The sequence below is a fragment of the Amborella trichopoda genome, chromosome 9 (genome assembly GCF_054954075.1).
Source record: "Amborella trichopoda isolate Santa Cruz 75 chromosome 9, AtrichopodaSantaCruz75HAP2 v2.0, whole genome shotgun sequence".
Classification (NCBI taxonomy): domain Eukaryota; kingdom Viridiplantae; phylum Streptophyta; class Magnoliopsida; order Amborellales; family Amborellaceae; genus Amborella; species Amborella trichopoda.
In genome coordinates this window covers 5,175,789-5,195,580 of record NC_142344.1, presented here as the reverse complement: position 1 = coordinate 5,195,580, position 19,792 = coordinate 5,175,789, and the positions used below count along the sequence as shown (strand labels likewise).

General features: G+C 34.8%; 2 protein-coding genes across 4 annotated transcripts; one reads left to right on the top strand and one right to left on the bottom strand.

Annotated features, from left to right (window-relative positions):
- Positions 1 to 942: 942 nt before the first annotated feature.
- LOC18445439 (glycerol kinase) lies at positions 943 to 5,119 on the top strand. The gene is made up of 5 exons (XM_006855577.4): positions 943 to 1,163; positions 2,496 to 2,932; positions 3,051 to 3,278; positions 4,140 to 4,340; positions 4,846 to 5,119. Exons 1-5 carry the CDS (start codon positions 944 to 946, stop codon positions 4,891 to 4,893), a joined length of 1,134 nt encoding a protein of 377 aa, XP_006855639.1. The 5' UTR covers position 943; the 3' UTR covers positions 4,894 to 5,119.
- A 785-nt stretch (positions 5,120 to 5,904) lies between these two features.
- Positions 5,905 to 14,329, bottom strand: CPK6 (Calcium-dependent protein kinase family protein). 3 transcript variants are annotated; one of them, XM_020674299.2, is made up of 9 exons: positions 14,036 to 14,329; positions 12,669 to 13,577; positions 12,004 to 12,147; positions 11,725 to 11,877; positions 11,430 to 11,545; positions 8,694 to 8,861; positions 6,943 to 7,167; positions 6,685 to 6,837; positions 5,905 to 6,391 (listed from the first exon to the last, which is right to left on the bottom strand). In XM_020674299.2, the coding sequence occupies exons 2-8, from the start codon at positions 13,432 to 13,434 to the stop codon at positions 6,715 to 6,717; spliced, it is 1,695 nt and encodes a 564-aa protein (XP_020529958.1). In that variant the 5' UTR covers positions 13,435 to 13,577; positions 14,036 to 14,329; the 3' UTR covers positions 5,905 to 6,391; positions 6,685 to 6,714. The 3 variants fall into 3 exon arrangements, with proteins under 3 accessions (XP_020529958.1, XP_020529959.1, XP_006855638.1); XM_020674300.2 differs by having other exon boundaries at positions 14,039 to 14,329; XM_006855576.3 differs by having other exon boundaries at positions 14,253 to 14,329.
- Between the last annotated feature and the right edge of the window lie 5,463 nt (positions 14,330 to 19,792).

The following is a 19,792-nucleotide window of genomic DNA, read 5'->3' as shown; positions in this document are numbered from 1 at the left end:
TTTAAATTGCATTTAAAAAAATTTGCTTAATTTTATTTAACTTTGTTTAGTTGGTTAGACCAATCAAAACCGAATGGTCTAACTGTCCAAAAAAGATCAAATGCTAATTTTTACTAATTTTCGATCAAATCAGATTTTGCTTTAAGTCAGACTAACCAAAGTACGAGTCGACAATCTAACTATGTGCTTCGGTTCATTCTAGATAAATATGCTTTCCACCGTTCATAATATGGATCATGGTACTATATCATCTAGAATATTACCTCACAGTGTTCAAGGACTCGACCAAGTCCACTCGGACTCGGCCCCTTGCCAAGCTGAGTAACCATGTAAAAATTAGGCTAATTAAAAAATTAAAAATTGTATACAATTATAGAATCAATGGATAAGAATTATATGTATTCAAATGTTTTTTAAGATGAATGGTGAGTTTTCGTACATGCCCTATCTTATATTTTCATCTTTTTTATATTTCTAAAATATCTCCAACTTAAATTAGTTTTTTTTTTAAATTTATGTTTTATGTATTTTTCAGTTTATTTGAACCGTTTATATTATCTTTGTTTTATTTCATCTTTATTTTTATTTTTTATTTTAAATTTTTTTACTTTTAAGGCTTATTGGCCCTTCACATTACTCAGTTAAGGGTACATTGAGTTGCTTAGAGACTCAGCCCGAGCCCAGGCCCAGGCCAGGGCCAAGCCCCAGCTGCGTTTAAAAACATCAGCTGCATCGTAATATGGTTTTTTCGACAAAAATTGGGCAACTTTCGAAGGAAAAATCAGGCAAAAACATGTAAAAATTTCCAAAATTTGTCCTCCATGTTTAGTGGACGGTTGAGATTAAATAAAACTTTCTGATGCGCGCTATCTCAACCGTCTCCAACGCCCTATCCTGTATTTCAGTTAAGTGAGAAGGGTCTCCCTCCCCAAAAAGATAAGCAATGGCAATTGCTGCAACTGCATTCAACCCTAGAAAAACCATAATATCTACGAGCTTGCAGCTTCTCGGAGCGAATAAGAGAATAATTTGTCAGTCCTCTTCCTTTTGGTGTCCTAATTTCTGCAATTCTCGCGTTAAGGCTGGCTACGAATCTCGGGTTTTATCTGCTAAGCTTGCATCAGATGTCATAGTTCATGAACGAGTCTCTGAAACAGCTACAGGTTCTGATAATTTGTTAGGTCATCCATGAAATGTGCTTTATTTCTGTGAATTATGGTACTGTTGGCTCGTAAACTGTTAAATTCGATATCGAATTATTTAGTTCTGTAAATTCTCTATTCATTATTTCGTTTATTTGAACTGGTTGGTTTTGAGATGAGTACACTTGAGAGCACTATCAGCTACGTATTATGTGTTCATATGAATTAACATCTGTGAAATTCAGTCGTCCACAATGTTTTTTAACTCACCTTGGGCCTCGGAGTCAGCACTGGCCCGATGGGAGTAACTCGACCCTGGCCCGAGGGGAGTAATCCGGCTAAATCCAGTAAAGTACAGGGCCCAAATGCCCTAAAAGATAAAAAAATACAAAATTTGTTCAAAAATAAAATAAAAATTGTTCAAGTGAAACAAAACCAAAGGCAACATTAAAAGTCCAAACAACTAAAAAGAATTTAAACATGTATCCAAACAAAATTGATTTATGGTTGGAGAAATTTTAAAAAAATCCAAAAAAAAGAGGAAAATGTAAAAAAAAAAGGTACATGGCTAGAATAACTCATAAATCATTGTAAAAAATCCACATTGCATGTATTTTATATATTGATTCCACATTTTTATATATTTTTAAATTTTAAATTTTTTTAAGTGCCCTGAGTTGCGCCAAGTCCTCGGATTGGCAATGAGCAGAATATGAGTATCTTGGGCAAGTCCTAGTGGACTCGGCCAAGTTTTGAACCATTGCTGATGATATGCACAATAAACTGCTTGGGTAGTCAAATTTGTAGTGCCCATGTTTCTCTCAACCCAATATATGTGGGTCATAGAATTGTTGTTATTTTTTTGGGGGGGTTTTGACTCCTTTTCTTCATCTTCTTACTGAGTTTTAAAACTCTCTACTTGCTCACCTTCGTGATGCCGTAACATTGTTAGAGTTCTCAAGCATATTCCTTAATGAGCCGTAAATTAGGAAGGCAGTTTGTCAATTTTGGGAATCAGAGTCTGTTCTTTATTCTGAAATATGAGGGCTAATCTGAAAGCTTCAAGGTGATTGTCCAGTGGTCCCCTTTGCCATACATCGTTTTGAGCTTCAAGCGTTTGTCGATTCCCCTACATTCTCTCTGGAATAGTATTATTTCCATCGATACAAAGACATACTACGATGTATAAAACGGCTGCTATAACATGTAATACAGTAATAGGATCAACCATCCATTGTTCCTTGTTGCATACATGTTTCTCCTTTTGTATTCTCACTGGATGTTTACATCAATGCCTCACTTTTAATAAATTTATCATAGTGATGTAGTTGATATTGAACTTTATACACTCAGGTTGGAGAGAGTTTTGTGAAAATGTATCCGGTGAATGGGATGGGTATGGTGCTGATTTCTCTAGTGAAGGAGAACCCATAGAACTTCCAGAGTCCGTGGTTCCTGAAGCTTTTAGAGAGTGGGATGTAAAGGTTTTTGATTGGCAAACGCAGTGCCCAACCCTTGCTGAGACTGAAGAACCTAAACTTGTGTACAAACCGACCAAGTTACTCCCAACTGTTGGATGTGAAGCTGATGCAGCAACTCGTTATAGCATTGAGGAGAGATGGATAGGAGGCGGAAATAATGGGGCCTCTACCTTTTCATATCACCCTAGCGGTTGTTATGTAGCTGTTTGGCCAGTAGATAAACACGGTTTGCTTGAATTAGAGTATTGCTTAGTTGATCCTGGTAACCGAGAATCTCGAACAAGGATATCTCGAACAAGGATAATTCAGGTTGTCACTTTATTGTCCTTTGAGGTTTTTTTTGTTTTTTTGTTCCTTTTTTTTTTGCAACCGAAACAATAAGACAGACTGCAAAAAGGTTTCTAATAAATGGGTTGTCAAAATTCAGGTTGTAGAAGTGGAGAAAGATAATGGGGAGCAAAAGACTGTGATGAGGTTGAGGAATATAAAGGTTTTTAGTGAACAGTGGTATGGACCTTTCAGGAATGGAGAACAGCTGGGGGGATGTGCTATTAGTGGGTCTGGTTTTGCCACTACGGATGTTCTCAAAGACTCAGAAGTCACAGGCTCATGGGAGAGTCAAATATTTGTTGCCAGCTTCAAGAATTCTCAACATGTGAGTTTCTCTTGTCGAGCCGCTTTGCCAATTGATTCATTCTTGAAATCCATTTCAACTGCACTCTTCACGAGCAGTTTTAAGAACTTATGTTAGTTTCAAAATGTCTAGATTCTTTCCCTTTGTGTTTTCAATATTCAGTTGAATGCTTCCAAGTAAGTTTCAAGATAATTTTGAACTTGGAAATTTGGGCTTTCCCTTTCTATCTCTGTGTTTTATGTAGTTGGGTGACTGGGATGGGGACTGTGCCTGTATATGTGATACTAAAAGGCGAAAAGGGTGTACCTATTGGCAAAAACAAAGCAACACACTAACATGCGTAGAGACAAGCAAAATGTTTTAACATTTGTTGATACACAACCATTATCGCCTGCCCTTGAATGAGAGGTGGTTGGGCCTGCACAGTTCTTTGGGTTACTGAGTTTTCTGGTTTAGTAGATCCCTTCACATAACCTTACATTAAGGGTGGGGATCAGCCTCAAGAATAACAGATGTATGCTGTATTGCTAACTAGAGCTTTCACATTCAGGCTTGAAATATATTCCTTTCATTTTGGTACCATTGTCCCAGTAGTGTATATCACATTGTCTTATAAATTGAGGGTAACTAGGAAATATTTATTTTAAAAGCTTAAGATTCTGATCATTAGTTCCCACTTAATAATTGCCAAAATTATGGCTCTCTTAAATATACCTCTTATAACCACATATAAAAGAACAAGTACATATAGAATCCTGTTTAGTTACTTAAAATGTAAATGCTTTGTATTCCAAGTCTTCCAACACTTTTGTAGCAAAATTTCCAATGTTTTATGAACTTGCCTCCTGCTCTTTAAGTACAATGATGATATGATTTGTCCAGGAGTTATTTAGAGAACTTGTTGATCAAATGCCTCAAAAGGTGACTAGAGACCTGTGTGATCTAGTGTTACTGCCGAAGCAACTATGGTGTTCCTTGAAGGAAAATACAATTGGTGAAACTTGGGGAGAGGTTGGTTGTTTAGCTGGCCCTGGAAATGTGATTACATCTCGATGTGTCTTCTCCAAAAATGGCGTGTTACAGGTAATTGATCATTGCTGTATTCTATCCAATGTTTTTTTTGTGAAAGTATCGATGAGTTTTTTTGTGAAGGTGTCGATGTTTCTTTGATGGTTTGTCCACATGCTTTTCATTGATTGTTGGAAAGAGCTATCAGATGTCTTGCCTTTATTTAATCAACATGTTCCATGCTTCAAGTTGGTATGTCATTGTTTCAAATGTGTTCTGCCAATTATGAGGGTGATATATCTCAGACATTTATGTGTTGCTACTTCTTTAGAATTCCATGATTTCCATAAATTTGCTCCATCTGACATTTTCTACTGCATGTTAAAGCAAATTCTATATTCTTATGTTGCAACTTTCGTACTTTTAAGGAGAAAATCATCATGGACCTCACGGCACAGAGAGAGAGCTCCATTTTTACTTTAATTTCCAAGATATTTGTGGCCATTTGTGCGGCCTTAGATACATGAACTGCCTGTGCATATAAACGATTTGGCTATTTTCTTATGCTTCTCTTCTTCAGGAAATGGCTATAGGATATGAGAGCAGAAATTCAGAGATTGAAGAATAGTGCAGGGCCACACTGGGGAATATCAATGGCATGTTTCCTTAGTGGGTTACCTGCAGAATTGTATCATGTCGCTACCGAAAGGGTTGTCGCGTATTATAATTAAAAACCTGTGAATTCGTAATTTCTGAACAAAAAATACTAGAATTGTATAAATGTAAACCATATAGCATACAGTGGAAATGATTGGAGTGTATTGCTTATAAATGTGTAACGTTCCATTCAATCACACGCAGTGTTTCCAGTTCAAGAATGGTAATGGTCTGATACTTCAATCAACTGGCGAGACTTTCATTTGTGAACCATGTTTGACAAGTAAATTGATAGTCTTAATGAGCCAGCAAATTAGAAGGTACTTTTCAAGTAAGAAGCCCATTAAATCAAAGTCACATGAATGAATGAATGAATGAGAGAGAGAGAGAGACGCTCAAGGATGTCAATATAAATGAGCTAGAGAACCATGTATGAGAAGTAAATTTACTTAGTTTAATAAGCCAGCAACTTATAAGGTACTTGAACAAGAAACCCATTAAATCACATCACTTGTGCGTTTGTGAGAGAGAGAGTAGTTCAAGGATGTAAACAAGCAAGTGAGAGAGAGTAGCTTAAGGATGCCAATATAGAGAAAACTATTAATAATAAATAAGCAAGTGAGAGAGAGTAGCTTAAGGATGTCAATATAAAGAAAACTATTAATAATGCCCATAGACGAAAGTGTACAGTAATTTTGCCCCATGGTTGGCTCTCCACCCTTGAACTGTCACGGACCTATTTTGTCCATGACGCCACCACACTGGCTTTTATTAGAGCCCTTGCGGTCCACAACAGCTCTAAGAGAGCTAGTGCAGTGCCACATCTCCACTGTAGGCGAAAAATGAACGGCAGCATGCCCACTGTACAATTTCACCCATAGGCCTTGCAAAGTGCTTTCCCAATATAAATGAGCTATAGAGAGAGAGAGAGACTGAAGGTTGCCAACATCAATGAGCCAGTAAAAAAACACCCCTAAAAAAGTAACCAAAAAGTGTTTTAAGCTGTTAATTATAGTACTCTTGCGTCAATTAACTGGCCGAATTACAACATTAATGAGCCAGCAAAATAGCAACCCAAAAGTGCACAAACTCAACCAAATTCAGGCAAAAAAACAGGTACAGAGCGCAAGCCTTCATTAACTTAAATAATAAACAACCAAAACAGGGAACATGAAGAATGAAGAAACAAAAAGTAAAGAAGAGTCAGAAAGCACATAATTTAAAGGCCTCAAACTGATGAAAAGTTTTCAAATACTTATTTTCCTTTATCTCTCTAGCTTGGGTGGTGATGATCAATGGGAAGAGCAAATGCATGTGTAGAGCCACTCTCTACACTCATTCCTGTTTTGTAGATGGCTGAAATGGCAAGAGTAAGGGAGTCCCAAAAAGTCATTAAATCGGTTTCAAAAGGCCAATTTGATAGATGCCACCGGTCGCTATGTGTTCCAGTTCGTGCCTTCCTGTACAACCTGGAAATAAGAAAACGGTGAGCATTACGCATCGTACAAAACAAAAAAGAGAAAATACAATGTTTATGGCCAATATCTCATTTTCAGAATTCTTTGGGCATAACTTTCTATGTATGTTTCTTTTCTAGACATGTACGAGAATGCAAAGAAGTTACCAGTGATTGTTGCCACTTCTTCGAAAATGGCCAACAAATCCCACCCCCCTCTCTCTCTCTCTCTCTCTCTCTCTCTCTCTCTCTCTACAGATGACATTAATCACATTACTGGAAAAAATTCCAAAATGTAATACTGACCTATACAAGGGATGCATGAGGGACAAGAGATCAATGAGCACCAGGTGCATCTCGCATGCTCACATTAAGGCTGTTGCGCATAGTTCGTCTTCCAAGGCCCCCATTGCCCTTTAGCATCATGGCCACAAACTCATTGTAATCTATTCGTCCATCCTGCATAGAAACACAAAACATGAGAGAAAGAGAGAGAGATGTATGCCACAAAGAGAGAGAGAGAGAGAGAGAGAGAGAGAGAGAGAGAGAGATTGTTTTGCACACATTGTCTTGGTCGACTTCACGGATGATATCTTCAATGGGAACATCACTGATATTATGTTCAGAACACGCGTGCTGGAGTTCATCGACTGTTATGTAACCACTGCCATCCTTGTCAAAGTATGAAAAGGCAGCTACCAAGTGCTCTTCACGCTCCAGCTTATTCAAATGAACAGTTGCAGCAACGAACTCTCCATAATCAATAGTGCCACTATTGTCCACATCAGCCTGCAACAGATTCCTTCAAATTATCAAAAAATCCAATTTCTTGAATTATTAGGCACATTCCCAATGATCCAATTTTGAAATTTGGGGCAGTAAAACTAGGAAGCTCAAATTATAAACTGACAGAAGACTTGAATATTTCAAGAAATGTGCCATTCTACTCAAATGAGAAAAAAGATTAATTTTGAAATGATACAAGAGCAATATGTGAGAGACTCATCCACTGATTACAACAAAAATTAGCAAGAATAAGAACTGTTTATCTCCAAGTAGGGGAAAAAAGCAATCCTGAACATTCAATTCGATTATGCTACTAACCTATAAAAAACAACCTGAAATTTTTCTCCACCCACCCCTCACTCTAAAAGGAATTTGCATCACCAGTCTTGTGATGTCCTGTAAGAGGCTAATGAAAAATTAAATAAGCTAGCAAAGTTTGAAAGCTGCATAAAATATTGGGGTGGTGAATATTTATTTGTTCATAAGATTTGATGTGTGACCCAGCAGGGCTTGTTCTATCAGCATCATTAGGCTTCCTCACAATAAATGATGGTATGTCAAGATAAAAGATTAAAACAAAGTTATGATGCCTCTCCAAAGGGGCATATGTGCTATTCCCAGACCCATCCTGCATGATCTGCTCGGTTCTCTTTGGTATAACCTAGTTCGATGCCAACCTTTTTCGTTTTTTCTTTTTTTAGTGAAAAGTTGACCTATTATATCAATCATAATAGGAACAGCTTGGTGCCAACCTTACAACTCAATGTGTTTGGATTTTAAGCAAAATGAGGAGAATTCTCTAGAATCTTGAGACAACCCATAACCATTGGTTGTTGCCATAGAGAACAGATAAACAGGAAATCAAAGTCTGATATCTATAACTTGGGAAGATCCATTGGGGAAAGCACCTATCAGAATCTTTCAGTGTCTTATTTACTACTAGACTCTTACTTGTAATTTAGTAGAATTGCTATGAAGGAATTAAATTTAAGGAGAACCAGGTTAAGATTAGAGAAACATTATAACCAGATAGCAAAGTTATGATGCAAATTAAATAAATTAAAATGTGCATTGCTTCTTTTGCCATATAACAAAAAAGAAGTTTCAAGACAGAATGATAGAAGCAAATATTGATTGAATAGAAACAGAAAAGAATCAAATTCCAAGAATTATATTCTTTTGATGGGTTGAGTTGAAGTGTATTCCTTTGATAAGGAGAGTTGGAGTGCATCTGTATCATTCACAGAATAATTTACTACATAAAGGTGTCAAAAAATTTGATAAAACATACTCTACTTGACAGATCCAATTAGTTCATGGTTTTTACCAAAAAAAAGGAAAGAAACAAAGAAAGAAAGTACAAACAAATAAAATCAAGCCAATTTTCAGCACTAAATATGACTGGAAATCTAGATTATTCAACAAAAAGGGATTTTTTTTTTTAAAAGGAAAATCATATTGTCAACAGTGCAATAACTATCCACATGAGAGCCACAAAACTTTATCAATATCAACAAACAGATTCATACCGCATCCATAAGATCACGAATTTCTGACTCCTTCAAGTTGGACCCGTATCTTTTCAGACCAGCTTTAAGTTCATCAAATGTGATGGCACCACTATTATCAGTATCCATTGCCGTAAACATCTCTCTTAACCCAGCAATTTCCTCCTCCGACAAGCTTTCAGCTATCACCTGATAAAATAAATTCTTGTAAGGTATTCATGAATTAATCTCCTCAATGAAGGTAGAGTCAAGGTCCAGAAATAAAATATAGAAACTGCATAGAAACACTTAACTAATAATTTAAAATCCGGTGCATTATTATAGTACTGTATTATTATTATACAATATTATATAATGAACCCCATGAACAGAAGTTTTGGTATAAATTTCAGTAACTATGTATGGTTTGTCATCTCAAATCCCCCAAATCCCCAACCAAAAAGGGAAAATTACAATCTCCTTCAGGTCAATTTAAAAATATACAAGTAAAATAATAAAAAAAGATAGAACAAAAAGATGGCCATTCTCCTCTTCTTGGTTTATTAGTAAAGCCAGCCGAACTGTAACTTGAGTTAGGACAATAACCACAGCATTTGAAAGGCACATCCATCTCAAACGATTTTACTCATTTTTGAGCCACAAATTCCACGGGAAAAGTATACAAAGAGACCATTTACGTTTAATATAATGAGATCACAATCACTCGTGTCCGTCAGATTTCAAATTGGGTGGTTGTGAGCATGTCATTCACTAGACTCAAAAGTTAAAAAAAAAAAAATCTCAAACTTTGTGTGACACCCAAATCCATCCAATCTGAGACCTAATGGCTAGTAGCAATTGTGACCTCCTTGTAACATAAAAGGTTTCATAGTATACAATCCCAATCCTAAGTATGCATATGCCTTGTGGAAAATTGCCCGAGATAATGATACTAAATCTTCACTAAAAATTTTATCTTAATTAACGAAAACTTGTATTGGCTCAAGCCCAGAGTGTGGAATCCATAGATGTATTATGTTTTGCAAAAGATGTAATATTGTCACTTTTGAAAATTGGCAATGACTTGACCTGGATTCATACAATAATTTCAAATAATTCTTCACAAAATATTGAGTTTCTTTTTAAAGCTGAAAGCCAATGCACAACCCAACATATACGACAAGAACAATCTCAGATGAAGTATTAACAACTACAGGAAGGCATGTCTTTTGGCTATAATGTCAAGCGCATAAATTCCAATATTGCAGACTGGAAAGTCTCAATTAGATCCCAATCCCATAAGAAATATACAGAGTCCAAATCTATTTTCACGTGGCTGAAATTCAACCAGAAATTGCCTTAGCAAGCTTGTGAGTTGGGACCAATCGAGGAGCTTATAAAGACCACAAAAGCAATGGTGAAATAGCATAAAATATCGCCTTAACTAGGATACAAATGTCATACTAGATTTGGTAGAGGAGAGCCAAATTGTCTGGGTGATACATGTCCCACAGATAGCTCCATTGCCCTTCTGTAATCATGTGAATACTAGTGATGTGCATAATAAGGCAACACGCAATGCCTGGTTTTCACTTTTCTACAAGAAACAAACTATTTGTCGACTAATAAGGTACTTGTGATGCCGCACTAATATAACCATCTAAAAGTTCACCAATCAATAGATTTCTCATTGATGATACTCAAGCGTGATAGTCTCAGGAAATCAGATAGGAAACAGAAAGGTGACGACAATGAGTCTTTGGCTATTGAATCCATTACCAAAAGGAGCCAAAAGGAGAATCTAAATAAGGAGATGCTTCGAAGGTTTTGCTCCTTAATATCTAAGGAGATGCTTCGAAGGTTTTGCTCCTTAATATCTAGTCTAACCAGAGTTAACATTTCTTCAAAAAAAAAAAAAATATAGTCTAACCAGAAATTCACAAAACCCCAAAAGAAGTTGCAATTTAAGAGTTTTGACTTAAAAGACTACATATGGACTGGACAAATGATGGAGGAATTTTTTTACACCCGATTTGTGTCGTAGCACGCACCCGGATAAGTTTTCAAATATAGTTATTCAGAATAGGGTTGTCAAGAACAATAAAGGAGAAAATCACAGTATCTCCTATAGTAAGGAACCATGAGTGAGAAGCAGAGGCACTTCCATCCTAATATGTCAAGCTGTGCCTCTTCAAAAATTATCAAATTGAGCCATATAACATAACATTATCAAATTGAGCCATATAACATAACATTCTCTGCATAACTTTGTAGAGCAGTCCCCTGCTTCGATATTTTCCCATGAACTTGAGCGTCAAAATCTACTCCACCACAAAGTTGCAGAAGGTTGATAACCAACTGCTATTAATGAAACCATACATTACTAATCATAAAAAGCACACTACCAAAAAAAAAAAACAGATAAATCCCATAGGGATCAAGACCACAGACATTTCTCCCCATGCCGATAGAAAGATTGAAATTATTCCAAAATAAGTGTCAAGACCCAAAAAAAAGTAATTAAAGTTTTAAATCATGAGGAAAATTCAAAAGCAGATGACATTTCTCCCCATGCCGATAGAAAGATTGAAATTATTCCAAAATAAGTGTCAAGACCCAAAAACAAAGCAATTAAAGTTTTAAATCATGAGGAAAACACAGTAGTTGTTTGAACATATAATTAATATCCTTGATTACGTCTTCAAGTAGGCAAAAAGTTATCATAATCAATCATGTCACATGATTACCTAAATATGTTAAATAGCAACACAAACTTACTCGTAAAGCCATCTTCTTCAACTTATTCATTGCGGAAAATTGTTTAAGACGGGATAGCACAGCTGGATCCAATGGTCTGTCAGGAGCCACTCCATTTTCACATATCCAAGGATGACCTGACATATGACCAATTGCATAATTACTTCAAATAATGAAATAAGATAATATCAAGATGAAAACCACTTTTTATTCAACAAATAGACCGAGCAAAATTTAAGATAAAACAAAAATGAAATACTAGGATTATAGTGTAAGATTGCTAAACAATTTATATGAACTAAGTCGGAAGACATACATAGCACTTCATGGGCAGTCAAACGTTCTGAAGGACGCCAACAAAGCATCTTCTTAATGAGATCCTTGGCACTATCTGAGATAACAGGCCATGGATCTGTCTCGAAATCAATGACTCCTTTTAATACTGCATCGAAAATCCCTTGCTGTGTTTCTGGATATCATTAAGGACACTAAATCATTTTATCAAATGAACTAGACCAATCATTTATCAAAAAGAAAACTAAAAGAACCATACCAAGAAAACCCAATAAAAGTGCAGTAAGAGGAGATTCCAAACCTGCCCAAAATGGGGGCACCCCACTTAGCAATATATACAGTATAACCCCAGCTGTCCATACATCGGCCTCAGGTCCATAGTGTTTGCACAATACCTCAGGTGCGACATAGTACGGACTCCCAACCACGTCGGTGAAAACTTGGCCTGCACATATTTTACATCTTTTTTGTTCAACAGGAAGGTATGCGCACATAATTTCTAACTAAAAATAGGGTAAGAGAGACATTAAAAAAGGAAAAAGGGACCACGGAAAGAGTTCACATCATGGGTAAGTGTTGAGCTGGTAAACCCATTCACAATGACACTTATATCCAATAAAATCAACTGAGATGCAGGCAATCTTCATTTCAATAATTTACAGAACAAAAAAATATATTGATCGAGGAAGTGGGAACTATACTACTGAATAGTAAACAGCACTAAATACCAAAAAACAGTAACACTTAGGGTAATGCTTGTCTTTTTCTAATGAAAAACAACTAGGATATTTGATATTGAAAATTTACTCATTACAAAGTTATAGAAAAGCATATGAAATGTAGAGTAAAAAGAAAAGAAACTTGTTCTATCCGTTGTCTTAAACAGTATAAGTACTCTATTTCAATATGAAAAGTCCACAGCTTATGCAATACACAAAATGACATACAAATATGTTTGGCACACACCTGGCTTGAAGAAGACAGAGAGCCCAAAATCAATGGCTTTGAGAGAAGAGTCATCATCCTTGTTGACAAGCAAAAAGTTCTCAGGTTTCAAATCCCTGTGCATGACACCAAGCGAGTGGCAAGCCTCGACTACTCCCACTATGATTTTTGTCAACTCCGCTGCCTTTCTCTCACTATAGTGCCCCCTCTGAATTATCCTATCAAAAAGCTCACCACCCGAGCATAATTCCATCACTATATGAACAAATAACGAGTCTTCATAAGCCCCTTTTATTGTAACCACATTCTTATGACCCGAAAGGTGGTGCATAATTTGAATCTCTCTCCTCACATCCTCCACATCTTCTTTAGAGATTAGCTTCCTCTTAGAAATAGATTTGGAGGCATACTCCTTACCAGTAGCAATTTCAGTGCACAAATAAGTTGTCCCAAATTGACCCTGACCCAATTTCCTCCCTAATGTGTAAAGATCCCTTATATTCTCAGTCTTATGGCCTAAAACATAGTAAGTTTGGTTCTCACCTCCTCGCCTCATAATGTTATCTTTAGTAGAAAGGTCAAAGATATTGTTAGAGCCCGGGTTCCCTCTTTTTGAATTGTCTTTCGCAAATTCCTCGGCGATAACTTGAGAATTTAAGCTATGGGGTGAGTAATCAGAGTTGGATCGACCATCTACCGAACCGTTAGTCCTCCCCGATCGATCCGTGGGCTCTTTATAGCCCTGAATGACTGTGTTTCTAAAAGAACCCCGGCATGAATTGCCCATGAAACAAAGGATGGAACCCGATAACTAAACCCTTTTCCTCAAACAAATATACCCATAAATAGTACAGGAGACTTGGATCAAGGAGCCAAAGTTATGGATCAGAGCCATTTTCTATCCATGAGAGAACGATAAATTATTTGAATCTGTAATGAAAAGGAGGGAAGAATGTTAATACATGAAATATTTTTTTCGCCCGAAGCTCAAAAACATAAATTGCAATTTACAGTGCTAACATCTCAAAATAATCGATTAAAGGAAAGGAAATGACATCATAAACACTCTACAGGAAAACAAGAACAGCATAAATTTGGATTCGCATAAAACTAATAAATGAACATAAAAAAAAAAGAACACCAAAATATATAAACTAATTAGTACCCCTGAAAAAACCCAAAAATAGAAAGTTTCAGCTGACAATAATGATGAGGAAGTAACAACAACACCAAAAGACACAGCAGATAATCCCAAAAAATCAAAGCCGCCCCTCATTAAAAGAAAACCATGAATTCAAGAAACTAACATCAACAACAAAAAAAGAAGACAACTTTTAGATCAGAGCTACTTTTACAATTGCACCATTAATGAATAGTATAAACCTCACCACCTGATACATCCCCAAAAGATCCAAGCTTTCAAACTTATTCAAAAAATCATTCAAAACAAATACAAGCACCACCTCAAACTTCAAATGGACAGGATCAAATGATGGTTTCCAGAACTAAAAATAGTACTCGAATTACTCAACAAATTGAAACTATGACGAAAGCAGAGTCATCAAACAATATAACCATCCACATAAAAAGGTGGAAAATCCTTACTAGGAGAAAGGAGATGAAACGTTTAAAGGTGGTGGAGCTGGTTCAGGATCTTTCATGGACATTTCCGTGAGAAGGTCAGGATATTGTGGTAACCAAAGAAAATGTCTTATAGCAGTGGCTGTAATAAAAAAATGTTTTTGTTTTTTAAGTGACAATGACCATAATGGCCCAATCTTTTAGAAAAAGTCTATTTGCTGACAATAATTGCTTTTATACCCAAAAGGTCCTCCTATTGCGACAATGACCATATTGGCCCTCCCTGATTGTGCCTATAATCGGAATTCGGCAGGGTCTGATTCCAATTCCATGGCTGAACTGGAACATTCTTATCAAAAAAAAAAAAAAAAAGGTATAGAACTTAGGCAGTTTCAGTGTTTTTCAACCTAAAATTGTCGGCCTCACAATTCAATCTAACTCAAGGCGACTCTTGAGTCAAATAGGCGATTTTTAAATCACTGATGTAATTTTTTCCTCGAGACCAATGCTCAGCCTAATGGATTTCTAAACCTCTATTTTTCTCATTGAAAAACTTAGTTTGGTTTTAATATATGTTGTCACAAATTGAAATTTGGACTTGATTTTGTAGATATAATTGAGAAATTTTGATCTGATAATTGGTCAGAATAAAAAATTCAAGCAAAGTTTTATGAATATTTAATCATTTTATTTTCATTTTTGAAGCTATCGGCATTAGGGTTTCAATTGAATATGGGATATAATTGTCACTTTGGTGAAAATAAGTCACCTTTGGCATTTCAAAAAAATTAAGGGTATTATAGTTATTTCTTTAACATGGTGGGGACATTCTTGCCATTTATGAAAACATGATTGTCGGAATTGTAGTCAGTAAGGCGCCTGTTTGTTGACCAGCGGTTTCATATCGTGGGGAAGATCTATAATTCTTGCCTAATTACTAAAATACCACAAACATTTTTAGCAAATGACGCGCTTCCGAACAAATTCCGTTGATGGGTTCGAATCACGTTAACAATTTTGTTAGGGGCGTTTTAGTCATTTAGCATTTTAATTAAATTAATCTCTGGCTGCTGCGCGTAATAATGGGGGGACCTAGCGTTCCCCTCCTCTTTATCCCAATTTCTCGCCTAATAAAATTCCCGCGAAAATTTCAGGCAATGAAATTTCGGTGATAAATTTCGGGAACATCTGATTTTTCTTTATGGGATGTTAATCAAATTGCAGTTCAAGTATTTAATTTTTTTATACATTTTTTTTTTTTCTTTATGGGATGTTAATCAAATTGCAAATCAAGTATTTAATTTTTTTATACATTTTTTATTTAATTGAAAAGCTAAGACACTAATGATGAGTAATAATATTCGAAACTTAAGGTGTATTTTGATTGGGGTGAGGTAGATAAGGTGTCTTCCTTGTGGTGTGGAAGTAAGGCGGGCCTCCATATTTTGTCAACCTTTTTATGGCTTGTACAATTATTTTCATCTTTAATTAAAAAATTTAAATATATTAGTGATTGAGTATATGCTGCATATATTGTATAGAAGATACTTCTCATCCAGCCGTTCAATTTTGATCAAGTGAGTCACTGACTATTTGATCTAGATTTGACGCTTCATAGTACATTATTTTTCCCTACAAATTATATGAATATGAAATTTGATACATACCACCATCTCAATGGGGCGCACCTAAAAAATATTAAAAATATATTTTTGATAAAATAATGGCATTTTGATCATTTTATTTAATTGAAAATATTTTTTTTATTTTTTTTACATGTGTGAGTTTAAGAGAGGAGTGGACACACGAAATTTGGTGTAAAAATGTTATGTAGAAAAAATTAAAAGTAAAATAGTGTAAAGGCATGACCTTGTGATTTGAGTCATCTTCAGAATAAGGAGAAGTATATGAGTTTTATACACTAAGCGAAGTACAACAAGCTTACCTTGTCCTTTAATTATGTTAATCTTGAAAATAAATGGTCCAGATAATTTGTTACTAACACATGCTAATTTTAGAACTTGATATCTTCTATTTTTATATATATCTATACATCTTAAGGACGCGATAATCAATTTGATAGTTTACAATTATTAAAACACTCTCTTTTAAATGATTTTTTAGCTACACCTTGCTTCAATAGTATAATAATAAAGTTGATACCGTGTAAACAATCAAAAAAATGAAAATAAAAAATAAAATTGATACCATGTATAAACTTTTTCATGGATAAAATACGTACAACATGAAACAATTAGATACTTTGAGTGTGTTTTAAAAAATGGGAAAGCTTTCTATGTTCCCCTTACACCATATAAATTCTATGTTCCCCTTACACCATAGAAATTCTATGTTCCCCTTACCATCCAACCGTCCATTTTTTATCAAGAGAGCCACTCATCGTTTGATCTTAAATTCGACGTCTCAAATTATTTTATTTTTTATTTTTTTAATAGAATTTTTCTAAATATGAAATTTGGTACGTGCTATCTTTTCATTGGGGCGCACCTATAAAAAATATTAACAATAAATTATTGATAAAAATAATGACCAGAATACCTCTAGGAATTTTCAAAGTTATTTTGGTAATTTTATTTTATTAAAATTAATTTTTTTATATTTTTCGTTAGTGTAAGTTTAATATAAAAATGAAGGTTACAAATTTGGTGTCAAAATAATTTATAAATAAAAAATAAAAAATAAAAAAATATAGATACTGACGTTTTGATTGAGACAATCTTAACCCACCCATTCAAACATGAAAATTGGATAAGGGGGATGTAGAACTTATACGGTGTCAAGGTGGCATAAAAAAGCTTTCCCTTAAAACATTTCCTTTCCTCGGGACGTGGCAATTAAGCAGCAAACATGATGAAATACCAAAATAAAAGAAAAAGAGAGAGAGAGAGACGCTCTTCCTGGCGGTGCATTAAATGTTGAGTGAGTCGATGTATCCATTTTTAGGAAAGGCAAGTTACTTGTGTCGGGACTATAAAGTGCTTATAAAGCCTGGGCTTTATGAAAACAAAATAAAGTCTCATCTCAAATCTTTATTTGAAAAGCACTTTCACCAATAAAAATATTTATAATGGTTTTAAAATTAATTTTCAATACCGATAATAAAATTTAAAACTAAAAAAAAATATACATATCTTAATTTACTTTTTTAAGACGAGATAGACGGTCTAAATAATTTGTTACAATACTCATTTTTTAAAAACTTAAAATCGTAATTTTCTTTCGTAACCATGACACTCAAGCTGAGATGGATGGTGGATGTAGAGTTTTACGATACTTGAATTACAGTTTTTGTCGAGTTACGAGGTTGAAGTTTTATTTATTTATAGTAGGGGTGCAGCCGTATTGAATGAGGTTCCTAAACGATAAAGGCTGCCGTCCAAAGCAAGAGAGAGGGAACAGTGCAAGTGGAGAGAGAGAGAGAGGAAAAGAACGAGAGAGCAGACGTGGTTTCAAATATATCCAGGCTGTCATCGAAAGAGAGAGGTGGCAGACCATTTGGGTACGGTTCGGGGAAAACGCGGCTTCGCATTGCTGAAAAATGCTTCAATAATAATAATGGATACCCCCAATTTGTATTGGAAAAGTTTTTTGGTAGGTGAGCCTCGTAAACATCCATATTTAAGATGGGAATCTCCACACTCCTAAAGACTCCTATCTAATGGATATGGAAAAATTTTAAAATAATAAAATTTTATAATGGAAATCTATAATAAAAATAGATGTTAGAGGGAGCCTGCAAGATAATAGGATGAGTTAGTGGCGGTGTTTGTAAAATTAAATCGGGACGGTTAATCGGATATGGGCCCGGAAGCAGTTTAACCAATTTAACTGGTAAACCGGAATCGCTCTAACCTGGTAAGTCCCGGACGGTCAAACAATTGTTGAAAAAAATAAGAAAGATACAAAAAAAAATTATACTAAAAAATATAAAAGGCATATAGAAAAAGTTTATCTAAGGATGCAACCTTATATAGAAAAAGTTTATCTAAGGATGCAACCTTATAAAGTAGAAGTACGGATGCACCTCAAAAATCTATTGGAAAAAGGTAGTTTTAATGTTGAAAAACCCTTTGATTGATCATCTCGACATCGAGATGTAGGACCATGAAAAATAAAAAGATTTTAAGTCTCATAAATAGTGCATTTTACAACATATTATCTACACCATCCATTTTCAAGATTTCATATATTTATAGATCTTCTTGATTTTAACCAATTTTGAAATTTAAAATTTTATAATTAGATACAAAAATATATTTTGAGATAATCTTAAAAATATTTTACATCAAATTATATACCATGATAAATTTTAAAGGTGCACCTTACCTCTGCAGCTACTGATGCATCTGTATGCTAACTGCACCCTATAAAGAATGATTAAAACAAAACAAATTCAAATGAAGTTGAAAATTAATTAAAAAAATGGATTTTAATTAATTGATTTGTGCCTAGAGATATTTTTTAATTTTTTGAAAACGATGGGAAAATATAAAAGTGAGTATTAAAGATCAATTTTTTTTTTAATCTTTACCATAATATAATTAATATTAAAAAATACATTACAAAATAAATTCCTTATTTTTGGGAATATATATATATATATAGATTTTTTTTTTTTTAAATACAGGTCGATGTCCAAAACCGTCGAACCTGACGTTTGGCAGTTAGATCACTCGGTTTTGCCAACAATGGTCGGGGGAGTCATAAAAACGAGGTCCATTTGTATTTGGAAATAGTTTGATAGGGCTGCAGCCCTATCAAAATAAGTAATTCATCTCATAATTCATTGAAAATTTCAATTCAAGTATTTAAAAATATTTACATCGCTCATCTTAGCTTGAAAATTATAATTGTGGAAAAAAAATAGGATTTCAGGCTCTAAAAATAGTGTATATTATAACAAATTATTTGGACTGTTCATTTCTCGCTAAAAATAAGTGTTTATAGATCCGTAAGATCTGTATCAATTTTTTTAGTTCCAAATGTCATTCTCGATATTGGAAATTGATTTAAGAGTCCTTATGAAGATTTACGTTGCTGAGAGTGCTATGTAGATGACGATTTCGGGTGAGGCTTTCATTTGTTTTCATATCCTTTTACAAAAACCTCATCCTTTGTATTTTCTATGCATTCTTCCCCAACACTCTATACTGCTATTAAGACTCTCAACACTGTTTTTCATTTGCAACCATCCCTAGGTAAAAAAAAGAATATTTTTAGACTAAAATATATCTTCGTTTAATCCATGTTTCCAAAATATGACGCCCAACGTGCTTCGGTCCAGCACAAAAATATGTCTGACCGGCTTGTGTTTGGCACGAAATATAGAGCCAACCTGGTACAAAAAATGTATTGAATATAGAGCCAACCTGGTACAAAAAAATATTGAATATAGAGCCAACCTGGTACAAAAAATGTGTTGAACCAGTTGTACAGGTTGTAACCAGCACATCCAGCACAAAAATGTGAATATAGAGTAAGCTCTATATAAGTTGTGCCGGTCCAACACATTTTGTGTCAGATGGCTTAAAGAGAGAGTGGAA